The 22,625-nt window shown below is 46.8% G+C and overlaps 1 protein-coding gene across 3 annotated transcripts in view; it reads right to left on the reverse strand.

Annotated features, from left to right (window-relative positions):
* The window catches only part of ARHGEF37 (Rho guanine nucleotide exchange factor 37), a 110,249-nt gene extending 91,859 nt beyond the window's left edge, over positions 1-18,390 (reverse strand). For 2 of the 3 annotated variants that reach the window (XM_075600944.1, XM_075600946.1), the window contains exon 1: positions 18,223-18,390. In XM_075600944.1, the coding sequence (XP_075457059.1) occupies positions 18,223-18,272 (50 nt within the window). In that variant the 5' untranslated portion in view covers positions 18,273-18,390. Of the gene's footprint in view, positions 1-3,308; positions 3,502-18,222 lie in introns of those variants that run through there. The other variant, XM_075600945.1, reaches the window with a different exon arrangement.
* Between the last annotated feature and the right edge of the window lie 4,235 nt (positions 18,391-22,625).

Below are 22,625 nucleotides of genomic sequence, written 5' to 3' on the forward strand. Positions count from 1 at the left end.
CAGAGTCCCTAACCTAGGGCCTGTCCCTACAATACTCAGCTAGGATGACTCAGGGCTATCTGGGGCCTAGGGGATTGCTGGCCTAGTGCAGAGAGTCACTGACTCCTGCACCCTACCTCCTTCCCCTAGCTGCTCCAGTCACCAACTAACTAGCGTGCTTCAAGCCCGCCAAATGTATCAACTTGTGGCAAGCAGAGTTCCTGCAGCCCTATTGGCTACCTGGCGTCATGGGGCCGCTCCAGAGGCTCATGGGACTTGAAGTCCCCTTACAGAGCCCTCCTCTTATTGGCCAGGCTTCGCGGGCTCTTCACTGCGCATGCGCGAACTCCCTGGCGTCCTCCCGGCGCTCCTAGTCCCTGCGCATGCGCAACACACCTAATAATGGCGGCGCCCTGCTCTGCGAGCCGCCGGGACCGGAGCAACGCGATCGCGGCCTTAACGACGGCCCGACCGCGTCCCCGGCAACCGGCCCGATCGCGTCCCTAGCAACCGGCCGCAACTGTATGTAACTCGCGGCTCGCGCACCAGTACCCCTCACTACCTGGTCCTCGGCGTCGCTGCGCAGCGGGAGGAGGGGGGTCAGCATGGCAAGGGGGGACCTGGCTACACAAATATAGGATAAGTATCTGCCATCTAAATTTACTATAGGTTGAACTCGAAGGACATATGTCTTTTTTCAACCTCATCCACTATGTAACTACAGTATATAACTATATCCTAGTGATTGTTTTGGTATTCCTTGGTACAACTGCTGTCATGTGTAGTTAGGAGCTTCTAAACTTTTTTTTATTTTTAAACTATAAATAAATGTTAAAATGTGCAGTGGTACATGGTTGATTACTTCTAATTAGACATGGGCAAACATGTTAAAATCTGATTCGCGGATTTTTCGCACTGGTTTTACCTAAATCCGATCCGCAAACAGAAATCCGAAGTCAGATTGAGCACTAAAAAAAAAAAAAAATCTGCCCATATACATCTGAATCCATTATTGGATCTGTTCCACCCGTATTATGTGGAATCCGCCATCGGATTTGATCTTAAGTCCAATTCCAGATTTTTGAGACAGAGATAAGCAAAGTACATTTAAATTATTCACATCTCATACTACCTGAAATGATTTGTATAAGAACTATATTGATAAATCCAAGGCACCTTGTAAAGAAGGGAGTATTGGTGTCAGACATCAGAACCCACAGCCTCTGCTATTCTGTGTAGCAGCTCTAGTAGTGTGATGTAAACCAGCTGATGGGTATCACACCGTCACAGCATACTTTTGAGCTCTACTTCTCACTACTCGCACCAGTAGTCCCCTCCCCTGGCTTCCTTTTTTGTATTGCATACAAAGAAGAAAGTGTATGCTTCTTTCTGTGAAGGCATTGATGCCTAAATTAGAGAAGCTTTTAAACATATCTTGACATTTGAAATAAACAATAATCCCTTTGCATTGCAGCCTTCTCTCGTAATGAATGGGTTAAAATGTTTGCATGCCTGAGTGCTTTCACTTTTCATATAAATTGCTAAGTGAAACTGGTTTTCACAGACCAAGCTCCTGGCTTGGCTATGTATGTTTACATTCTGCAAGGTGTTTTAACCTGTGCAGTCCTGGTTTTTCATCTCTTCCTTCAAAATGCAGTTAGTATGGGATATAATATATTTATTTATTTCCCTGCCGGAAGAAGTTACACTTTATTTTTGCCTGAAGCCCAGAATAGAAAAGTTGCCCCACGTCACCAAGAACAGGGTAAATGTGTCGAAGACTATTTAACATAATGTTTTGTTTTAAAAAGCGCAGACAGTGTACACAGCACTGTAGATTCAAAATTTGCAGGAACAATGAGCCCTTACCCCATAGAGCTTACAATCTATTTTTGGTGCCTGCGGCCCAGTGAGATAAAGAGACTTGCTCAAGGTTGCAAGGAAAGGTAACACTGGGATTCAGCCCATATGCTTTGAACCTGCTTCCTATTGCTTGAGAAGTGTTCAGCTCCATTTAGATGAATGGGACTAAAATCTCCTCCAGCACAGTGAGGCGGCCCTGCAGCACATAGGCCTAAGAGGGTATTCTACATTGTCCAAAGTGGTCTTGCAGGCCATTTTCAGTCAAATTCCTAATTGAATGACCACTTTGGACAATATAGAATAAGGCCCAAAGTGGCAAACACTGATTAGTACCACGGTTGTGATGAAAAAAGGGAATCGCATCATATTGATCTAGTCCGGTATTTTATCTCCCACCCCTTTATTTTTTTTTTATTTAATCAATATAATAGGGGCTCACAAAACGACAGAACTAGCTCAACCTGTTCTGTTCATGTATGTCCTCCAGAAGCCTATATAAGTTTAACTGATAATGTTAGCATCTTGTCCACTGTGCATATCCTGCTCTATTAAAAAAAATGTTTAGTGTTACAAATCATGATTTTCTCAATATCTAGCTTCTTTAGATTACCCTGGGTTCTAGGGAGAGCTCCATTTTAACCTCCAGATCACATAATATTTCACACACTTATATCTCCTGAACGGAGCCACACATTTTAAGAATAAAAATAGTGTTGAAAGGGCACAATGAGAAACTCTTTAAAAATTAAAAAAACGAAAAAGCAAAACTGCAGATCTGTATGGACTGCTGCTTTAAATCTAATTAACCTTAATAAATATATATATTCATCCACAACAAGAAAAGCAGGACAATATTATTGACTTGCGTACTATACATGTCTCCAAGCAGACTGTCTCCAAGCAGCATGGGTGCAAATAATGACATTTCATTGGGCTCATATTACTCAGCATTGTAAACCTTAGCTGTATGGGAGATTCGGGCACAGTCAGCCCTGGTTTAGAAACCCCCTTGCAAATGTTTTGTTCATTTCCCCATAGGAACAGCTTGCTGGAGCTGCACTTTAGTCTGAACTGCAAAAGAAGCAGAACTATGATTCACTTGGTCAAATAAAGAAAGACGTGTAATAATAGCACAGAGAGAAGATCTCTCGCAATATAACTCTTTGTCAATGTACTGAAGAGGTCTTCAGGATATTTAGTTTTTGACACCTGACATCAGCCAGCTTTCAGATTTATACATTTGAGATAGATGAATTAAAGCATAAACTGTGGTCTGCTTTTCATTGTACCATTATCTATAGCTAAATACTGTAGATCTTACATCCTCAATTAAAATCCTGGTTTGGCTGAACTGCTTTGGGCATCATATAGAGCCAAGTGGCAAATGTAAACATCCTAGATCCACCTGCCTCACCCCGAGTACACAGCTGATGGGCTTGGATTAGCTGCCTTGTCACGACCCTTACCTTTATATATCTGTTCTTCTGCTAAAGGTTGCCGTCATGTTTTTTTCAGCTGCCTGAGGAGGTTAATAATAAGCCCAGTGGCATAGCAGCACTGTGGTGTAGCAGGGAACAGCCCCCTTGGCAGCGTGAGCTATGAGCGGCTCTGTATCTGTGTGACTGCCACTGCCAGCCTAATGATGACTGGGGAGGGAACTAAAGTGAGACGTACAGCGTCTGCTCAGATTACATCAGCAACCAGCAGCCTGTTATCACCATGAAAAGAAATACAGCCCTTATTCCGCTCTATGGTACGGCAGGAAATTGCATGGCAAGCAAAGCATATAGAGTCCGCACATACACTCTGCACTAGGGAGAGAGGAGGACAGGAGGCCAGCGTACCTGTTCAAAATAACAGTGATCATAATTACACACACACAGAACCAGATTGATATTATTATACGGTCACGTAAGAGCGCAGAAGAGAAGCCATTTGTACTGTAGCTGTGGCTTCTAGTTACTGGCACACACACAGTTGTTATTATTATTGTTTATTTCTAAAGCGCCAACATATTCTGCAGCGCGGTACAATGCGGGAGCCGAAGGATATAAATTACATAATCAGAATGACATAGCAAATAAGGATAAACGGATACCAAATTAGGGTAATGAGGTTCACGCTCATGAGCGCTTCCAATGTACAGTTATATAATGAGGGCACTGACAGTGCTTCATAACATGAAATGCAAACAATAATACCCGGTAGTATAGAGGTACCTAACACTGTTACAGCAGTAAGAGGCCCTGGTTTAACCCCTTGTGTGCCCCATGATGTACCTTCCACGTCATGGTGTCCGGCACTCCACGGTCCCCTGTGACGTAGTAGCTACGTCATGTGCTATCTACTGGTTTTGCAGGGGAGATCCTGTTCTGTGTTCCTGTGGAGCGCTGAGTACAATCTGTCAGTCTGAACAATGCAAGAGGTGTCCTGAGGAGTGGTCACGTGATCACGAAGTGCCAGGGGTGCCGTGACCCCCTCCGGCTCTAAATGGGTAAAGCTGCAGTCCCCCCCCCAGAAGCCTCTATGATTTTGACGCATATAATGTTAGTATCTTGCCCTCTGAGCATGTCCTGCTCTTTTGATGTAAACAAGTGTTTTTCTAATGATTTAGTAGCTTCCGAGGTTACCATGGTAACCCTTACACTGCACTGAGCCCTGGGGAGAGCTTCATTTTAACCTCCTGGGCATTTAATATTTGAAACGCGTATATCTCATGACACAAGGCATCAGATTTAAAAAATAAAAACAGCTTTGGAAAAAACGAGAAGAGGTCCTAGTAAAACAAGTGTTCGACACATAGGATCTGTAATTGTGGGAGTATGACACAATCTTAATTGTTAGTGCAATGTAGTTCTTATGAGATTAAGGATCACTGAGGATCATAAAAATAACATCATTGTCAAAGAATAATTAAGTGCTCGAGGCGACACTTTTTACTTCCAGTAGAAACAGTTTTGCTCTGCCTGTTATTGGAATTTACTTCAGTGGAAATAGGGTAAGCTTACACTGCTTAGTTAACCTGGGCAAAAACCCTATTGCAGAGCTCTTCAACTGGCAGCACATAAAGTGCCTTATTAATATGTCTCTTGGACTCTATTTAGGATGACCAGGTGTCCAGGTTTAGCCGGGACAGTCCCGTTTTTTTAACCTCTGTCCCGGTTTTTTAGTCTCTGCCCGGCTGCCCTGCATGCTGTAAAATGTTCCGTTTTTTTGTGGTTGTTCCGCTTTTGACCATCAGAGCCGGGGGGGGGGGGGGAGGCAGCAGAGAGCAGACAATGCAGGGAGGAGAGCAGGGGCCGGGTCTGAGCTGCGGAGCCCCAGCAGTGAGACCCGGAAGTGTCAGTGAGAACTTCCAGTGTCTGCTGCCAGGGCTCAAGATGGCTTCCCCCACCCATGCAGGTATGGTCCAGAATGGGACACACTCACTCACACAATGGGGGGGGGAAGAGACACAGAGAGAGGCACAGGCACAGCATTGGGAGAGACACAGAGAGAACACAGGCACAGCATGGGGAGAGGCAGAGAGAGAGAGAGAGAGAGAGAGAGAGAGAGAGAGAGAGAGAGAGAGAGAGAGAGAGAGAGAGAGAGAGAGAGAGAGAGAGAGAGAGAGAGAGAGAGACAGAGACAGAGACAGGCACAGCATGGGGAGAGACACAGAGAGAGGCACAGGCACAGCATGGGGAGATACAGAGAGAGGCACAGGCACAGCATTGGGAGAGACACAGAGAGAACACAGGCACAGCATAGGGAGAGGCAGAGAGAGAACACAGGCACAGCATGGGGAGAGGCAGAGAGAGAGAGAGAGATACACAGGCACAGCATGGGGAGAGACACAGAGAGAACACAGGCACAGCATGGGGAGAGGCAGAGAGAGAACACAGGCACAGCATGGGGATAGGCAGAGAGAGAGAGAGATACACAGGCACAGCATGGGGAGAGACACAGAGAGAACACAGGCACAGCATGGGGAGAGGCAGAGAGAGAGAGAGATACACAGGCACAGCATTGGGAGAGACACAGAGAGAACACAGGCACAGCATGGGGAGAGGCAGAGTGTCATGGAACAGGTATACCCCTGTCTACACTTCTGTCTCACCCCCCCCTTTTTTCCTCGCAGCCCTGCTTGTCAGCTTATTAATGCCAGCTGTATGTGTTTGGTTCTGCACACAAACATAGTGTTTGTGTGGTAAATGCAGTGCCATTTCCCTTCTCCCAGCAGCTTGCTGCATTAAATATGTAACATTATTGCTACATGTTGTAGCTTCCCCAGACACTCCTGTGAGTTGCCATGGCAGCCCCAGCCTTTCTCTCTAATGGGCTAGTCTGCTTTCTCCCCCTCTGCTCTGGCCACAGATGGTCTGTCCCCAGACTATCTTACTACCCAGCAGACATTGCTTTTTCCTTTCCACCATTTTCCCTGGACTCGTGAGTACCTGGCTGTAACCCTTGTAAGGTGCTGCAGAATTATCTTTTCACCTCCCTTTACTACTGAGCACACACAGAGATTTAGACCTACACCTCTACACAAGCAACTGTATTTACCTGCTTTCCCCCAAATAAAGTAAGAAAAGAAACAGACCTTGTCGTGCTTGGAAAAGAGGGCGAGTTGACACTATCTGAGCTAAGTCATCACCACGTGACCCTCTGGCTTCCAGAATAGTGAAAAGATATCGTGTGCCTTACAGACACTTACAGGAGCTGCTACTCCAGACTCCATGACAATATAGAGCAGCCTCTACAGCAGTACATGCAAGCAGCATACACAGCTATACAGAGCAGCCTCTACAGCAGACAAAGGAAGCACCTATTAGCTCAAACTGCACAGCAGCCTGCAGCCTTAACAGACAAGCAGCAGCTCAAACTGCACAGCAGCCTTGCAACATACAGCGCTTCTTACACAAACCTAACTGCCTTTTTCTCTGTCTGAGTTCACCCTCTGCACAGCCCTATAGTGAGGAGCCACCTTCCCACCTACCCCTGCGCACGTTCCCACGGCCAGCGCCATCAAGGGCCACGCCGCCGGACACCCGCCAGGACACGGGTCAGAGCCAACGGACACCTGTGAGTACAGCTACCCCTACGCTGCACGCTGCAGGACACCGCTCGGCATCATCTGAGACAGACACCCATCGCTGACAAGGTAAAAGACCGCACGCCACACGCACTGGCAAAAGGCCTACACATACCTACAGCATGGCAGAACTCAGAGCCTCACCAGACATCACGCAGGAAAGCAATCACTCAGACACAGAGAATGCCGCGCAACCGCAACAGGCGCAGTCAGGCGCGAGGCCCAAACGGACAGTCACACTGACACAAAAGGCCCGCGAAAAATATGAGACTGACATTGTCACTTCGTCAGGGTCACGAAACGCGTAGGGAGGAGGAGCTTAGTGATTTGGAACGTCTGAGCACCCGTAGTTCCTGACGCGAGGAGAGTTCCGGTTTCCAGTTTCCGGTTTGCGGCATCGCTGACGTCACTCGAGGTTCCGGTATCGAGTGTAGCGTGCGGCGATTCTCTCCTCGGCAGTCTATAGGAGCAGTGCAGGTTGCGGACGGCAGTTTGTGCGGTATTTGATACCCTGTATTTATGTAAGTGTGATTTTAACGTTTTTTCTTGAGCTATTAAATCCTGTACGATATCACACTAGTATTGTTTAATTTCCACCCCCTCCCCCCCTCCCACTCTTGAACCTGTGGGAGTGTTGGAGTGAAAAATCGACACTGAGTGAGGGAGATTCCAGCAGACCAGACCACGTGGGATCCGTGAGATGATCTGAAGGAAAGGGACGGATGTCACAGATTCTCTCAACTGAATGTTGCTAGCCCATATCCTGTAAGTAGGATTCTAGGACTTTAGATAGGGAGACAATTGAAGAAACACACTACGCAATTGGTGTGCCCTGTTGTCTTTTCTGTTATTTCAGAAACAGCTGAACATCATTCATAAGGACTACAACTCCCCTGTCTGAAATATCACTATCAAGACCATCAACCTGCCTAAGGAAGCCTATACTAGAGACTGCCTTGTTGGTTCACGGTATTTTTGGACTTTATTCACAGCGCCAGGAACGATTAATTTGTGTATTAGTATTGTTTGTACAGATTTGGAATAATCTGCTGTTTTTTTGTTCCTTAGGCTGCTTTATATTTATATTTATATCACATTATTGTCAATCACATTTTTTGATATAACCACCTTCACTTTAATTAGTGTGTAGGCCAGCGCTTTTTAGAGGGCTTATATTGATTTGTTCGTTTGCACTGAAGACTACGTAAGGAGCCTCTTCAGCGTAAACACCAGCGCACCATCCCAATACGGAGGGAGTGACACCACAGACACCGAAGACTCGCTAGGACCACGAGGAGAAGACGCTGCTCCACCAATGGCACATGCTGCCTGGGATAGCCACAGCCGCAACAGTGATCCACACGCCAGCGCGCACACGGATGCACCACAACAGGCTCGCCATCCAGGTACACCCACGCTGGAGAAAACAGCCCCTCACACTAGCCAACAGCCATCACGCGTCCACGCCAAGGAAGAGGCGACCGCACAGACCGTCCCAGCAACTACCTCAGAATGGGAAAAACACGCCGATGCCTCAGGTCTGACAGACATAGCCAAGTACATAATCCGGCGCGACCTGGTACAAGCAGGGCTCATCTGCATCGACGACCGCCCTGAGAACTACCGGACGTGGAAGTTCACGTTCAAAGACGCAATCAACAGCTTGGACTTCTCAGCAAGGGAAGAGCTCAACCTGTTAGTCAAGTTCCTGGGGAACAATTGCAGAGAGTACGCAAAAAGACTGCGGGCAGCGAACGCGCATCAACCCCAAGTAGGTCTGGACCTAGTGTGGGAAAGGCTGGAAGAATCCTACGGCAGCCCCGAAGCAGTTGAGGATTCGCTCTTCAAAAGAGTCGAAAGCTTCCCCAAGATCACAACTAAAGACTACTTGAAGTTACGAGATCTTGGAGACCTGCTGCAAGAACTGGAGTTCGCGAGGAAAGACCATTCCTTAATAGGTCTCAACGTCCTAGACTCAGCTCGTGGAGTGAGGCCCATCCTGGAGAAGCTACCCTTCAACCTCCAAGAAAGGTGGATTTCACTAGGTTCCAAATACAAAAGGGAGAAGCAAGTCGTCTACCCCCCATTCTCTGTTTTCTTGAGCTTCATTCACGAAGCAGCAAAGACAAGGAACGACCCCAGCTTCATCTTAGGGGCGCAAACCACATCCAGCGCCAGCCACCCGAGGAACGAAAGGTCAACAGCGAGATACAAGGACTCCAGAACACCCATCTCGGTCCACAGGACGGACGTGCCCCCCACGACCCACACGAGTCCCGGCCAGGCGGCCGACAGGAGCAAGAAACCAAGGGACCTCAACAAAGAATGTCCTATTCACAAAAGGCCGCACCCGCTTAACAAGTGTGTCAGATTCAGAATGAAACCCATAGAGGAGTGAAAGAACTTACTCAGAGAATGGGGAGCTTGTTTCAAATGTTGTGCCTCCACAACTCATTTATTCAAGGACTGCAAAGAAGCTATGAAATGCACAGAGTGCGACAGCAACAGGCACATAGCCGCTTTACACCCAGAAGCTATGAAGCCCAAAGCAAGCAAGAACCCTAACCCCCCGACAAAGCAGGGCGGGGAGGAAGAGGTGGGAGATACACCCCCCACTACATCGGTAGCGTCCAAATGCACAGAAGTATGTGGAGAAGGGAACGACGTCAGATCTTGCTCAAAAATATGTCTGGTAGCTGTGCACCCAGAGGGACAACCCCAAAGAGCTAGAAGGATGTACGCGATCATCGACGACCAGAGCAACCGTTCACTGGTCAGGTCAGAATTCTTCGACATGTTCAATATTCAAGACAGTGCTTCTCCTTACACTCTCAGAACGTGCGCAGGATGAAGACTACAGGGAGAAGAGTAAATGGCTACACCATATGCTCGATAGACGGCAAAGTGAGCATGCCCCTTCCCACACTCATCGAGTGCAATCACATGGCAGAAGATAGGAGTGAGATCCCCACACCAGACGTGGCGCGACACCATCCCCATCTAAAAGCTATTGCCGATCGTATCCCACCACTAGACGAAGGTGCCCAGATCATGCTGCTACTTGGCAGGGACATAATGAGAGCACACAAGATCCGCGAACAGCGAAACGGGGACCACAACGGCCCAACCGCTCAAAGGCTCGATCTAGGATGGGTGGTAGTGGGAGAAGTGTGCATAGACAGAATACGAGGACCCGACAACGTAGGCGCCCTACGAACAAACTTGCTGGAGAATGGACGCGCATCCCACTTCAAACCCTGTCCGAACCACTTCCAGGTCCACGAGAAGTTTGAGACCAAAAGGAACTATGGAGACGCGCCCGTGGCAGGAAGACACCCCAATGGCCTAGGAGATACAGTGTTCCAGACCACAAAAGACGATGACAAACAGGCGCCATCAATGGAAGACAAAGAATTCTTGAGGTTGATGGATAAGGAGCTCTTCAAGGACGAATTAGGCAGTTGGGTGGCCCCACTACCTTTCCGCTCGCCAAGAAGACGCCTCCCAAACAACAGAGACCACGCCATGTGTAGGCTCGCTTCACTCCGCCGTAACCTACAAAGGAAACCGGAGACCAAGGAACACTTTGTGGCCTTCATGCAAAAAATCTTCCACAGTGGCCATGCAGAGTCGGCGCCCCCGCTGAAAGAAGGCGAAGAATGCTGGTACCTCCCGTCGTTTGGCGTCTACCACCCCCAGAAACCTGGCCAAATTCGAGTGGTATTCGACTCCAGTGCTCAGCATCAGGGAGTCTCCCTAAACGATGTTCTCCTCACTGGGCCGGATCTGACGAACAGTCTTCTGGGAGTGCTGATCCGCTTCCGCAAGGAACCTATCGCCGTGACCGCGGACATTCAACAGATATTCCACTGCTTCCTTGTGCGAGAAGACAACCGTAATTACCTAAGATTCCTGTGGTTCCAAGATGACGACATAGATAATGAAATCACAGAGCACCGCATGAAAGTACATGTCTTCGGGAACAGCCCATCACCCGCGGTGGCTGCCTACGGCCTCAGAAGAACGGCCCAAGACGGAGAAGCAGAGTTCGGGAGAGACGCCAGGAGCTTCGTCGAAAGAGACTTCTATGTGGACGACGGGTTAAAATCAGTTCCCACCGAAGAAGAAGCCATAGATCTACTCAAGAGGACACAAAAGATGTTAGCAAAGGCCAACCTAAGGTTGCACAAAATAGCTTCCAACAGTGCCACAGTGATGAAGGCGTTCCACGCAGATGATCAAGCAAACGATCTCAAGAATTTGGATCTGGAGACCGATACGCCTCCCATACAGCGGAGCCTGGGGATAAGCTGGAATCTTAAAACAGACACCTTCACGTTCCAGGTAGCCATCGAAGAAAAACCCTTCACACGTCGCGGAGTCCTGTCCACCGTTAACAGTCTCTACGACCCGCTAGGATTCGTGGCTCCTGTCACTATACAAGGGAAGTCTCTTCTCAGAGAAATGTCCTTCGAAAAACAGGAATGGGACACCCCACTACCTCCAGAAAAACGGAAAGAGTGGGAAACGTGAAAGCACTCCTTGAAGGCCCTCGAGCAACTTCAGATCCCACGCCCCTATTCACCTATATCTCTCACCACCGCACACAGCAAAGAGCTCTGTGTGTTCTCGGATGCCTCCACCAAAGCTATAGCAGCGGTGGCCTACCTAAAAACCACGGACGTGGAAGGAAGTTGCCACATCAGGTTCATCCTCGGCAAAGCTAAGCTGGCACCACAAACCGACCATACTATACCCAGACTCGAGCTGTGTGGTGCCGTGTTAGCAGTAGAACTGGCGGAGCTTATCGAGAATGAGATGGACAGCAAACCAGATGCCGTCAAACTCTACACAGATAGCAAGGTGGTACTGGGATACATATATAGAACAAGAAGAGGAGATTCTACGTATACGTAGCTAACCGCGTAGAAAGAATCAGGAAGTCAACCCAACCAGAACAATGGCACCACGTGCCCACAGATAAAAATCCCGCGGATCATGCCACCAGATCAGTACCCGCATCTCAACTGCAGAATACGTCGTGGCTCACAGGACCAATGTTTCTTGCGCAGCCTGTGGAAACGCCACCAACCCCAGTTGGCGACTTTGAACTCGTGGATCCCGAGAAGGATGCGGAGATAAGGCCCCCACAAGTATCCGTGGTACTCACCAACGTATCGCACAAAAACGCAATCGGATCACATCGATTCCAACGCTTCTCAAGGTGGACGACTCTTCTGCGAGCAGTAGCCCATCTCGGACATATAGCCTCCTCCTTCCGCCAGACACCAGATGGTAAAACTACCAGCTGCCACGGTTGGCACATCTGCAAAGAGCTGCGCACCGTAGAGGAAATCACAAGGGCTAAGGAAACTGTTCTCAGTCATGTTCAGAGAGAAACGTATGCGGAAGAAATCAATTGCATTCGCGGAAAGAAGAGTGTTCACAAAAACAGTCCACTTTGGAAGTTGAATCCCTTCATCGACAACGACGGCCTCATGAAAGTAGGAGGCCACCTCAATAAGTCTCAACTGAGCAGGGAGGAAAGCAACCCTCTTATCATCCCTGGCCGGCATCACATCGCTACTTTGTTGGTGCGTTACTACCACGAACAAGTCATGCATCAGGGACGACACTTCACCGAAGGCGCTATTAGGGCGGCGGGCATTTGGGTCGTTGGCATGAAAAGGTGCGTGGCCAGTAATCTCCACAAATGTGTTAGGTGCCAAATGCTGAGAGGCAAAAGCCAAGACCAAAGGATGGCGGATCTACCTATCGACAGACTTAATACAGAACCCCCCTTTACCCATGTAGGACTCGATGTATTTGGGCCCTGGATGGTCATCTCACGTAGAACTAGAGGCGGACTAGCAAACAGCAAACGATGGGCGGTACTCTTCACCTGCATGAGTATGCGAGCTATACACATCGAGGTTATAGAATCTATGGACGCTTCAAACTTCATAAATGCCCTCAGAAGGTTCTTTGCAGTCAGAGGACCAGTTAAACAAATACGCTCCGATTGTGGCACCAATTTTGTTGGAGCATGTAAGGAATTACAAATAAACACTAAGGACAATAGAGACAATAGTATCCAAAGATACCTGCGCGACCAAGAGTGCACGTGGATATTCAACCCTCCTCACTCCTCTCACATGGGCGGAGCATGGGAACGCATGATCGGAGTGGTTCGGCACATCTTGGATTCTATAATGCTAAAAACCGATCTGACTTGACTCACTCACGAAGTGTTAACCACATTCATGGCCGAAATATCAGCGATAGTCAATGCCAGGCCCTTGATCCCAGTGTCAACAGATCCAGAATCGCCAAGCATTTTGACACCAGCAAGGCTGCTGACCCAGAAAGTGGGGAACGTCCCCACCCCAGTCGAAGGCTTCCACTCTAAGGATATGTACAAACGGCAGTGGAGACAGGTGCAGCGCTTGGCCAATACATTTTGGGATCGCTGGAGACGCGAGTATCTGGTGACACTCCAAGAACGCCATAAATGGCAAACGGTAAAACCAGATATCCAAGTGGGAGATGTGGTTCTATTGAAAGATAAACAGGTGGCAAGAAACGAATGGCCCATGGGACTTATAATCAGAACTATCCCAAGCGAAGACGAAAAGGTTCGCAAAGTGGAAGTACGAGTGGCCCAGAAGGGGATCGTTAAAACCTTTTTGAGACCTATTACAGAGACTATTCTCCTAATGCCCAAATCGGACTGTGATAGAGAAAAACTGATTACCAATGCCATAGACTTTTGAGAGACATTGTGGTGCATCAAGCTAACCAACAGCTGTGAAACCACTTGGCTTCCCTTACTGGAAGGTTGGCCAAAGATCCTTGACGCCAGTGGTACCAGCCGGTATCACCTTGCTACGAGAATATGGACCTTTGCATTGTTATGTTATGTTTGCATTGCACATATGTTCCACATAGCATGTTATATAGTGGTATCTACAGATACCAGACGGGGAGTGTCATGGAACAGGTATACCCCTGTCTACACTTCTGTCTCACCCCCCCCTTTTTTCCTCGCAGCCCTGCTTGTCAGCTTATTAATGCCAGCTGTATGTGTTTGGTTCTGCACACAAACATAGTGTTTGTGTGGTAAATGCAGTGCCATTTCCCTTCTCCCAGCAGCTTGCTGCATTTAATATGTAACATTATTGCTACATGTTGTAGCTTCCCCAGACACTCCTGTGAGTTGCCATGGCAGCCCCAGCCTTTCTCTCTAATGGGCTAGTCTGCTTTCTCCCCCTCTGCTCTGGCCACAGATGGTCTGTCCCCAGACTATCTTACTACCCAGCAGACATTGCTTTTTCCTTTCCACCATTTTCCCTGGACTCGTGAGTACCTGGCTGTAACCCTTGTAAGGTGCTGCAGAATTATCTTTTCAACTCCCTTTACTACTGAGCACACACAGAGATTTAGACCTACACCTCTACACAAGCAACTGTATTTACCTGCTTTCCCCAAAATAAAGTAAGAAAAGAAACAGACCTTGTCGTGCTTGGAAAAGAGGGCGAGTTGACACTATCTGAGCTAAGTCATCACCACGTGACCCTCTGGCTTCCAGAATACAGAGAGAGAGAGAGATACGCAGGCACAGCATGGGGAGAGGCAGAGAGAGAGAGAGATACACAGGCACAGCATGGGGAGAGACACAGAGAGAGGCACAGGCACAGCATGGGGAGAGGCAGAGAGAGAGAGAGATACACACAGGCACAGCATGGGGAGAGACACAGAGAGATGTACAGGCACAGCATGGGGAGAGGCAGAAAGAGGCACAGGCACAGCATGGGGAGAGGCAGAGAGAGAGAGGCACAGGCACAGCATGGGGAGATACAGTGTGGGGAGAGAGGCACAGCATGGGGAGATACAGTGTGGGGAGAGAGGCACAGCATGGGGAAATACAGTGTGGGGAGAGAGGCACAGCATGGGGAGATACAGTGTGGGGAGAGAGGCACAGCATGGGGAGAGCGGCACAGCATGGGAAGAGGGGCACAGAGTTGGGGGGGGAGAGAGACACAAAGAATGGGGGGAGAGAGACAGAATGGGGGGGAGACAGAGAATGGGGGAGAGAGACAGAGAATGGGGAGAGAGACAGAGAATGGGGGAGAGAGACAGAATGGAGGGGAGAGAGACAGAGAATGGAGGGGGGAGAGACAGAGAATGGAGGGGAGAGAGACAGAGAAAGGGGGGAGAGAGAGAGAGAGAGAGACAGAATAGAGGGGAGAGAGACAGAGAATGGAAAGGAGAGAGACAGAGAATGGGGGAAGAGAGACAGAATGGGGGGAGAGAGAGACACAGAATGGGGTGGGGGAGAGAGAGAGACAGACAGAGAATGGGGGAGAGAGACACACACAGAATGGGGTGGGGGAGAGAGAGACAGACAGAGAATGGAGGGGAGAGAGACGAGAATAGGGGGTGGGGGGAGAGAGACAGAGAATGTGGGGGGGGGCATGGAGGGTAGAGAGAGAGAATGGGGAGGAGAGAGAATGGGGGGACAGAGAGCCGAGAATGGGGGGGAGGGGGGTGAAGAGAGAGAATGGGGGGGGAGAGAGAAAGAATGGGGGGGAAGAGAGAGAATGGGGGAGAGAGAGAATGGGGGGAAGGGGTGGAGAGAGAGAGAAAAAATGGGAAGAGAGAATGGGGGGGGGGGAGAGAGAGAGAATGGGGGAGGAGAGAGAGAATGGGGGAGGAGAGAGAGAATGGGGGAGGAGAGAATGGGGGAGGTGAGAGAGGGATTGGGGGGTTTCACAGAATGGGGGGAGACACAGAGAATGGGAGAGAGAGGCAGAGAATGGGGGGGAGAGAGACAGAAAATGGAGGGGAGACAGCGAATGGGGAGGGGAGAGAGAGACATAGAATGGGGGAGAGAGACAGACAGAGAATGGGGGGAGAGAGAGACAGAGAATAGGGGAGAGAGAGAGAATGGGGGGAGAGAGAGAGACAGACAAAGAATGGGGGATAGAGAGAGAGACAGAGAATGGGGTGGAGAGACAGAGAATGGGGGGAGAGAGACAGAAAATGGAGGAGACACAGAATGGGCGAGAGGAGAGGGAGGGAGGGAGAGAATGGGGGGAGAGAGAATGGGACCAGAGAGAATGGGAGGAGAGAGAGAATGGGGGGAGACAGAGCGAGAGAATGTGGGGAGAGAGAGAGCGAGAGAATGTGGTGAGAGAGGGAGAGAGAGAGTGGGGGAGAGAGAGAATGGGGGAAGACACAGAGAATGGGGGATTGAGACAGAGAATGGAGGGGAGAGAGAGACAGACAGAGAATGGGGGGGAGAGAAACAGAAAATGGAGGAGAGACACAGAGAATGGGGGAGGGGAGAGAGAGACAAAGAATGGGGAGAGAGACAAAGAATGGAGAGAGAGACAGAGAATGGGGGGAGGGAGAGAGACAGAGAATGGGGGAGAGAGACAGAGAATGGAGGGGAAAGAGACAGAATGGGGGAGGGGAGAGAGAGACAAAGAATGGGGAGAGAGACAGAGAATGGGGGGGGGAGAGAGACAGAGAATGAAGGGGAGAGAGACAGAATGGAGGGGAAAGAGACAGAGAATGGGGGGGAATGGGGGAGAAGGCACAAAGAATGGGGGAGAGAGAGACACACAGAGAATGGGGGGAGAGAGAGAGACGGAAAATGGGGGAGATAGACAGAGAATGGGGGGGGGAGACAGAAAATGGAGGAGAGACACAGAATGAGAGGGAGGGGAGAGAGGGAGGGGAGAGAGGGGGAGAGAGGGAGGGGAGAGAGGGGGAGAGAGGGAGGGGAGAGAGGGGGAGAGAGGGAGGAGAGAGGGAGAGAATGGGGGAGAGAGGGAGAGAATGGGGAGAGAGAATTGGGAGAGAGAACGAGAGAATGTGGGGGGAGTGAGAGAGAGGCGGGGAGAGAGAGAATGGGGGAGAGAGAGAGAATGGGGGAAGAGAATGAGAGAGAATGAGAATGAGGGGAGGGAGAGAGAGAGAATGGGGGGGGGAGAGAGAGAATGGGGGGAGAGAGAGAGAATGGGGGAGAGAGAGACAGGGAAGGGTGGAATGAGAATGTAGGGGTGGGGAGAACGAGAATAGAGGGATATGGGGGGACGGAGAGAGAAAGGGGTGTGTGTGTGTGTGAGAAGGGGGGACAGAGCGGGGTAGAGAGACATAAAGGAGAAGGGGCGCAGTTGGTGAAAATCATTTGTTTTATAAAAAAAAAAAATTAATTTACTTTTGTAAATCTGGTCACCCTAACTCTATTCCTTCCACAGGAATTTCATAATCGTTTCTTATCTACTGTAGGTGTATATTTTAACACAAATTCACTTGTGCGTTAATGTAATACAAATATATAAGGTACAGATCTTTTATTGTACCTACAATTGTATTGAGCTTGTTGCCTAGTTGAAGAGGCATTCCGTTTTGCATTACAAACTAGGCATTGCTATTTTTGTCTGTGGTACCAGGGCCGGTGCACTAGGTGACTTAGGCAGTCGTCTAGGGCAGCACGTTTTTGGGGGCAGCGGGAGTGGAGGATGAAAACGGTCGACGGGTGGTGGGCACGGAACAGGGTGGCGTAGAGATGGGCGGTGGGCACAGAGCATGGGGTTGAGGTAAGAGGAGGAGGGGCTGAGGGAAGAGGTGGAGGAGGTGGTGAGAGAAGAGGAGGAGGTGAAAGAAGATGAATGGTGAGGTAAGTGGAGGAGGAGGGGGTGAGTGAAGTGGAGGAGGAGGGGTGAGAGAAATGGAGGAGGAGGGGGGTGGGAGAAGAGGAGGGAGGGGGTGTGAGAAGAGGAGGTTGAGGTCGTGTGAGAAGACGAGGAGGAGGGTGAGAAGTGGAGGAGGTTTGCTCAGGGTGCCGAATACCCTTGCCCCGGCCCTGTATGGTACAAATCTTACTGTACGTCTAAATGAAAATAACTCAAACTCCTGTCATCTCAAGACCACCATGTAGTGTCCGGCAGGCAAGGAGCATCCCCACCGCAACCTAACACCACAAGCAACAGGCATCACCTTTGATCCCTCCTCCAGCAGCAAAAAGGTGAAGAAGGAGGAGACTATGGTGATCAATAAGTAGAGGGAAAAGAAGGCATAGAACATGTAGGAGCCAAGCTACGTTACATCACATGTTTATTTGATAGTACTGAAATAAATAAAGTAGAGGTAGTTCATACTACTGTGCACCTCAACATTGTACACACTCAGAAGCTCAACAGGAGACACCAGCAAAGTGGTTAACTACAAAAGCACCAAAGAGGACAAAAATAAGGGAAATTAATATTTGAAAGGTTCTGCTCATATACAATTCCTACCTTTTTTGTGTCGTTAGGAGTTGAAGGCTGAGTTTCCTGACAGTACCCATAGTTAGGTAAGAACTGACAGATATTTCCAGTGGTAGGTTCAATGACTTGGTTTCATGCAATCATTTGAAAGGTACTGTAAGATATAAATGCTCAGCTGAAGATGCTCGCTTCTCTTTTGACTACAGTATATACCTCAACCTATCACTGCAAACAACGGAACAATGCAAGGAATGTGTTCCTCATACTAAGAGACTGGCAGAACTGGCTAGCCTGGATTTTCTACAGACAGGCTCCTGTGACAATTATTTGTCCCATTGCAGGGTGCCGATTGAACTTTGCTTCCTTGAGTAATTATGAGAAAACTTCCCATTTTTCTATGGCAGATTGATTCATGGCAGACAACTCATTGTTTAAATGGAGCTTAAAGCAGCAATCCCACCTATACTTTTAAAAAAGACATTATCTTTTTTTTGCATTGGAACTGGGAGGTCCTCCACAGTTATTCTTAGCTCCAGGGACCCCTTGTTCCCCAGAATACCAGTTTATTCACTGGTGCTTCATCTCACTTTAGGGAAATCAAAATGGCCCCCAAATCTCTCAGATCCTGTGGGCCAATAAGAAGCAGCAACATCATTGGAGGGACTCAGGTTTAAATTCTGTAAGAACAAACAAAAAAAACAAACAGTTTAGACAATGGGTGGGATTTCTGCTTTCAATCTCTTCCACAAAAAAGGCAAGGCAACATCACAGCCTTCTGAATATGAGCCTATTGCAGATGGAAATCTGTCATTTCTGCACAATACTGTACAAGACTGTAACTGCACTATGACTTTTCCAATATATTTTTATTCAAATGTGTTCATAAGCTAGAGTAATGTTTTATGTTTTTTCAGCATGTCCTAATAAATACATAAGCATGTCCTTTATATACAGAGGCAAGCAGCATCCAAAATGAACTCTACCTTTGGGAGACACTTAACACTTAAATAGTGAATGTATACAGTAGTTGGACAAAGTCCTAAAAGACCAATGTCCAAGCCCAGTCTATCCTTTCAAGTAATATTAAAACACAGAAAACAATGGGTGTATGCACCACTTCCAATGAAGGGTCATATCATACAGTGATATAAAGTCTGTCTCTAACACCACAGAGTGCACTACTATTATTCCAGAGTGTTTATTACATCATTGCATCATATGTAAATAAGTCTTATTTATAGGTCTCTGAAATCCTTTACATAATATTGTTGGGCGGATCAGGATCCATATTATGTACACCTTGTGGTTAAAATAGATTGTGACTTCACGTGGATATTTCACAAGGATTGTGGCTAATGTTAAGCCACCCAATATTACCAAACTTAACGTTATGGGCACCGGTTTGCCTGTGTGGTGCTTCTACCGTAGTTCATTAAAGGTACTATTCCATATGGAGGCTAAACGAATGTTTCCAATAATTTATCAATGTAATTAGCTTCCTTAGTGAGATTAAATCCAGTATAGTTAAAATGTTATTTATTTGTGACCTGCGTAATATAAGCAACGCTTAAATGTTTAATGATGGCATTAAAATTATTTTACAGGGTAGGGAGTGGAAATTGGCAATTTGCCTTGAAATGGAAGGTTTGATTGACAATCTTATTACAAAAGACAGTATGTAAAGAATGTAAAAAGAAAACCGTCCCAAGCATTCGGTTACCATTGAGGCATCAGAAGTCTTCAAAATAATTCAAAGCATACAATCTCTTCTGTTGATCTCCTATTTCTTGGTAGTAGCGATGAAAGGGTGGTTGGCTAAAAGCAAGACACAAGATCAAAGCCCATCAAAAACCACTCAAACCCAACATTGACTAATTTTTAACCCTGTCCTATGACTTACATCACGCATCGAAAAATATTTATAATATTTATTTCAAATAAAGGTTTCGGTTACATAATTTGGCCAAAGTATTATATGCTTGTCCACCACATCAAAATAACCCCAGAACAGCACTCAAATACAAAAATAAAATAAAAAATATGCACCAAGTGAGCTTACTATAACACGTGTAACCCCCCACACCTCATTGTGTTGGTGACTAATGTACTCTAAGTAGTTAATAGTAAGCAGTGGATGATAGGCTCTGTACTGTGATGACACATGCAACTACGTGATAGGGGGTATACGAGTCAGAGGAAATGTTCTGGAAAGTTAGGTTCCAGTAGGAGAGGGGAGTAGGAGCCTCGGGGAGTAGAGGCTGGCGGAAAGTAACCCCTGTAAAGAAGAGATTAGTGCCCCCCTGTTTATTATGTTTTATCTAGGGACAGTGCCTTAACAGTTAGGACCCCTACAACAAAGCACAGAAGAGATATGCAGGTCCCAGAAAGGGAATGCAAACATGCCACAGAGAGCTACCTAGCTAGGGCTCTGTGATGTTAGGAGATTAGCCCCACAAGAGTATCACCGGAGAAGAGAGACAGCCACTTCCTATAAAGATTACTATCCAATGTGCATTACCTACTTATCTCCTGTATGTAGGATTTCAATTTTTTGCTGGTACAAGGTGTGGATTCTATTGTAAAAGTTCTACATGTGATTTTTATAATGTTTATTAAATGCACCTTTTTTATCTTACTTTCTTGAGTATTTCCTACCTCTGAGGAATTCACCATTCTTTAACTAATAGGTTTAATATTGATTTTCTTATACAATATCACACTATGATTGTTATGTTTCCTTTTTTTCATATGCTGAGTTCAACCCTGATCCTTTCATCAGCCATGGAGTGATTGGACATTTATAAAAGGACACTGTTCACGGTTGTATTTATCGGATTTACTTTTTAAGACTTTTTCTGATTATCTAATGTTGATTCTACATTGGTTGCATTAGTTTAATCTGCATCCTTCAGTAAGCACTTTATTATTCACATTAGTCGCCGCACAGTATTGCTTTTTCACTATGTCCCATCTGACCAGGGTAGCCACATGAGCATACTATAACATTTAAGTTTAAGTGTTTTTAGTGCACTTATTAGTCACTTATATATTTAACGAATAGCGTAGCACATATCTTTTCTATTGTCATAGTGAGTGCTTCTGTTTTCGAATTATTTATTTAAAAATTTGTGAATGCTCCAAATTGTTCTATTTCCTAGAAGACATTTGGTAAGATGATTAAAGGGTTAGTTAATGTGAGTACTGTTGTTAGCAAAAAGGGATATTTTGAATGATTTTGTGCCTACATCTATTCCTGCGATATTTATATTTTGACGTATCCTGGCTGCTAGGGATTCAATTACCATATTGAAGATTAAAAGGGTAGGGGACACACTCGTCTGGTTCCATTTGATATCGAGATTGGGGTGTACATATAGCCCCATACTTTCACTACTGCTGTTGGGTAGGTATATAGAGCTTTAACTCCTGTCAGGAATTTATTGCCAAGCCTACAGTTTTCAAGGTCTCAAATATGTAGCACCAGCAGATTCTGTCGAATGCTTTCTCGGCGTCTAGGCTTAAAATCACAGTTGGCAGGTTTATTTGCATTTTCTGCTTGGATACGATCTATTATCCACCTGGATGTATGATTTGTGCCAGGAATGCATTGACCCTGGACAACAAGATCTTTGAATATAGCTTGATATAAGAATTTAATAAGGATATTGGCCGGTAGCCTGGTGCAGTTGGAGTTTATTTTACCTTAATTGTGTATTATAATGATAGTTGCTTTGGTAATAGTTTCAGGGAATCTGTTACCCTCCATAAAGAGATTAAATACCTTAGTAAAGTAGGGGGTGAGGGTTGTTGCACATTTTTTATAATATTTATTGGATTGTCCGTCCAGTTCTGGTGATTTGGTATTATTAATGTTTTAATTGCCTTTTTTACCTCTTCAGGTTGGATTAGTTGGTCTAAGACTTGTATCACGTCAGGAGTTATTTTATGTATGCCACTATCTTTTATGTTATCCGCAAGGCATGTGCCTTTCTGAAGATTAGGCTCTGAGGGTACTTTTAGATTATATAGTGAAGAGTAGTATTACTCAAACCTTTTGCATATTTATTTTGGATCAGAGGTTAGGGAGTTATCTTTATTTATAATCTTTTTAATAGTTATTATTTGTTTGAGATTGTTTCGTTTGACTGCTAGGAGAGTGTCTGCTTTGTTGGAATTAGAGTAATAGGCCTTGTCTTGGAGTAATAAATTTAGTACTCCTCTCAGATTTGGGACCATGGTTTCCTTCGTGGTTTTTTTTGTGTGTGTTTCCTCTAAATTAGTTATTTTCTGAGTGAGTTCATCTATTCATTTGTTACTCTTTTTTGTTATGTGAGGATATACATATAAATGTTCCTCTGATGACCACCTTATGGGCCTTCCATACCTTGTTTTGTGGCATCTCAGGCGTACAATTTGTATTAAATTAATCTCCT

This window comes from Ascaphus truei, chromosome 5 (assembly GCF_040206685.1).
Source record: "Ascaphus truei isolate aAscTru1 chromosome 5, aAscTru1.hap1, whole genome shotgun sequence".
Taxonomy (NCBI): Eukaryota; Metazoa; Chordata; class Amphibia; order Anura; family Ascaphidae; genus Ascaphus; species Ascaphus truei.